Below are 3,992 nucleotides of genomic sequence, written 5' to 3'. Positions count from 1 at the left end.
TGCCGAGTGTTCAGTAAGCACCCTTCCTCTGACTGGTTGAACTCAAATGTCTGAGTTTTGGTTCTGTGCAACTTACAGCCCCCTAGTAGTTCTTTGCTTGACCTCATGGAGTTTCATCCTATGAGTGTGCAGTTTAGTATTCAGAAGAAGTGTCTGTGGACTCCTGTGCGGATTTCTGGAGCTCTGTCTCTTCCTCTTCTACAGTTGACTGCCCCTCAAGTTCGTGTTGTTTCAGCCTCTTTCAAGTCTGATCTTTTTCTCCTTGTCTCTGTGTCCGGGTCTTATAAAAATGCCTTGAGGGGAAAATCCCAGTAATGGCATTGCTCACCTTGTTACTTTTCTTCTCTTAGAGATCATAGTCCTATGTTGCCTGTTGTCCAATTTCTGAAAATAGTTTCACATATTTTGTCCAGTTTTCTAGTTATTTATGGCTAGTGGGCTTAGTTTGGTGGACTTGTCTATGATTCTGCATTAAACAGAAAGATTCTTTTCAGGCTTCCAAATACCAGCCCTTCAGAATATAACTGCCATGCTTCTCCTGAAGCTTACTTTTTCCAGGATGAAATGCTCCCATTTTATGCAAAGGATATATGATGAAGTTTTGTTTATTTTACCAATCTGGTTCTTTTCTTTCACACATGTTCTAATATTCTTTTGTTTACTCTGTGTATTATAGCATTGATTTATAACCACAAAGATATTTCTGTTTCTTTACTGAGTCACCAAATCTGGTGTGTTGATATGTGCGAATAAGACAACTATGTAACTAGATGTAAATAAATAACAACAAATATGTATCCAGGTGGTTATTACCAATTTAGGACTATCCTGTGTGAGTAGCCCTTCTGTTCTGAAAGATGATAACTTTTTTGGAAGAGATTCTATTCATGCTCTGACCTCTATTCTTGAAATGTATTAAGCTCTATATAAATACAGTGGTCACTACAAAATTTTACTTTTACATTTTTGCTTAGATTCCAGCATGCCATGGGGGGAGTACCTGCCTGGGCAGAAACCAATAAGCGGAAAGCATCTTCAGATGGTGAGTGTTGATACTTCTGTTTAAGTTGGTAAATAGATTCCTATTCCTGTTCTGTTATTGTTTGAGGTTTCTCACGAGGCTTGTTAAAACCTGGTGTTTGACATACGTCTTTTTTTTTTTTTTTAATGTCTGGTTTTAAAGTCTACCATTTCTCTGAAGGAAGCTCTTTTACAATAGTGTAAGAGGTACTTAGTAGCATATTCTTTACTTGTAGAGACAATAATGGATGGATTTTATGATGTTTTTCCTCAACAGAACTATGTTACATTATGGCATAGATTAAGTAAAAAATAAGTAGTAGTGTTATTTCTTGATTCAGAGCCCCTTCCAAAGACATGAGCAGCTGATCTAGCTATCCACTAGGAAATGGAATGTCTTTGTAAGGAGCACATGTCAGGTTAGGCCCAGATGATTATTCACTTTCTAAAAACCTATTTTTCAACTGCAGATTTTAAGTTTGACTTGTACCAAAACTGTTTTCTGCTGTTTAGATCTTTGAGTTTAGATATTATTTATATGGATGGTTTGGCCAAGATCTGATTTGAGTTCTTGGAGTTATAAATTTTAGACTTGGAATTGACTTCTGAAATCCTTGAGGAACTCGAGAGTATATCCTCCCATTGTAATACAGGAGCTCCTTTCTTAGCATCTTTGGTATCTGATGAACCTCTGTTTGATTATCATCATCACCTCTCCCTCCCTTCTCCCCACCCATGTCAGTCTTCATGGTATTCACGTATAGGGAGCCCTTACAAGGAGCCAGTTTTATATAATTCTGTTAGAAAACTCAATCTGTTATTAAGTAGAAACTTACCTTCTGGTTTCCAACCAGATACTTTTAGAGGTTGAAGGACTCTTAGTGATGTAGCCCGACTTTATCTGCTGCAAGAAACTTCTCTACAACATCTGTTAGATGATAATTTAGCCTCTGCTTAAATATTTCAAATAATGTTGTGCTCTTTATTAGACTATTTCTTTCTCTTTTCTTCTTTTCTTTAAGAACTAATTGTAATTTTTTTAATATTGAAATTTAGCCTCCCTACCCTGTAGTCCTACCTTTCAAAGAGATATAATCTTATCTCTCTTTCATATAAAACTCTTCTGTTATTTGAGAAATATCTTTCCAGGTTTTTTTAAATATGTTAATCATGTTGTCCTGTCACTGTTTTTTTTTTTTGGCCGCCCCACGCAGCATGTGGGATCCTAGTTCCCAGGCCAGGGATCAAACCCATGCCCACTGCATTAGGAGCGTGGAGTCTTAACCACTGGACCACCAGGGAAGTCCCATCCTGTCACTTTTTTTTACATGGCATAATTATAAACCTCAGTCATCAGTTTACCTTCCTGCATGAAATATAATTTTATTATCCATTTTAGAATATTGCATTCATAGAACTACAGCAGTTTAGATATAGATTAGGTTTATGCTGACATTGAAGCAGAAAATCTCCCAGATCCCAGTGGCTTAATCCAGTAGAATTTTTTTTTTTCCTATGAGTACAATTGAGGTGGTGAGAATGTGATGCTCTACTTAAGGGACCCAAGTTTATAGACATTCTGCCATCTTCAGGCTGTCTATTCCAATGTTGCCTAGGATACTGACCACCAGTTGACTTATAGGAGAAGAGAGAGAACTCACCAAGGGAAGTTTTTATTGTCCTGTCCTGGAAGTGGTACGTGATACTTTCACCTACATTTTATTGGCCAGAACTCAGTCGTGAGGCCACACTAACTGCATGCAATACTAGGAAATATAGTTTGTCTTTGTGCCCAGGAGAAAAAGGAAATGAATTAGGTCAGCAGTTAGCCAGTCTGTTACTATCTGGGATATCCAAGTCTAATACCTTAATTGTACATATGACAGTAGTAAAGTTCAAAACGATAGAAGTGACTTGTCCAAGGTATACTTATTGGCAGAGTGGTGACTACAACCCAGCTTCACAGTTATATCCAACATATTATTTGTTTTTAATCTGTAAATACTAGATTATCTTTTTTTTTTTTTCCTGAATTACCTTTTTTTTTTTTCCCCACTGGCCCACTGGCATGCAGGTTCCCTGACCAGGGATTGAACCTGTGCCCCCTACAGTGGAAGCACGGAGTCTTAACCACTGGACCACCAGGGAAGTCCCTAGATTGAGCATCTTTAAAAGAGAAGTACTCCCCCCTTTAAACATAGCTATAATGCTATTATCATACACCTTCAGAAATCAGTAGTAATTCCTTAATATTATGGAGTTTAATTGTTGCTGTTTTGTCAATTTATTCACCACTACCTCCACCCCCCAAGTCCCCTGCCGCAGTTTTCCAGTTTTTTTAGCTTGCTTTGTATTCTGCTTGGTCTTCATAGGTGCTGTTGAATCTGGCTACATGTCTTTTCTAAGTTTTGGAAATTCTTGCCTGTTATCTCTTCACACATTGTTTTTGTTCCATTCTTTCTTTCCTTCTGGGATACCAATTATGTGTATGTTAAAAAAATTTTTTAAGACATTCTGTGTTCTTTTCTGATAAGATTAGGTGCATTCAGGGTGGTATGGCTATAGACTGTGTTCATTTCTGTATTTTCTGTCTTTCTGCTTTCTGTACTTTAGTCTGGATATTTTTTTCTGATCCTTGTTCCAGACCACTAATTCTCTCTTCAGGTAATTTTGATATCCTGTTAACACCATCCATTGTGGTGTTAGTTTTAATTACTGTTTTTCAGTTCTAGAATTTCCATTTGGTTCTTTTTTTTTAATAGTCTAGTTCTCTGGCTTAATTCTGAGTCTTGCCTTTCGTTATCTCTAATATGTTAAACATAATTTTTTTATTTTATTTATTTTTTATTATTATTTTTCCTTCCAGTTTTTTTTTTTTTTTTTTTTTTTTTGGGGTGCGCAGGCCTCTCACTGCTGTGGCCTCTCCCGTTGCGGAGCACAGGCTCCGGACGCGCAGGCTCAGCGGCCATGGC

General features: G+C 37.3%; 1 protein-coding gene across 1 annotated transcript in view; it reads left to right on the top strand.

Annotated features, from left to right (window-relative positions):
- The window catches only part of UTP18 (UTP18 small subunit processome component), a 37,891-nt gene that overhangs the window by 5,392 nt on the left and 28,507 nt on the right, over positions 1 to 3,992 (top strand). The window contains exons 4-5 of the mRNA XM_007447060.1: positions 975 to 1,042; positions 1,611 to 1,696. Coding sequence (XP_007447122.1) covers positions 975 to 1,042; positions 1,611 to 1,696 — 154 coding nt within the window. The remainder of the gene's footprint in view (positions 1 to 974; positions 1,043 to 1,610; positions 1,697 to 3,992) is intronic.

The sequence above is a fragment of the Lipotes vexillifer genome, unplaced genomic scaffold (assembly GCF_000442215.2).
Source record: "Lipotes vexillifer unplaced genomic scaffold, Lipotes_vexillifer_v1.1 scaffold704, whole genome shotgun sequence".
In the NCBI taxonomy this organism is placed as follows: domain Eukaryota; kingdom Metazoa; phylum Chordata; class Mammalia; order Artiodactyla; family Lipotidae; genus Lipotes; species Lipotes vexillifer.
The sequence above is the reverse complement of the archived record's forward strand: the minus strand, read 5'-3'. Positions and strand labels throughout refer to the sequence as shown.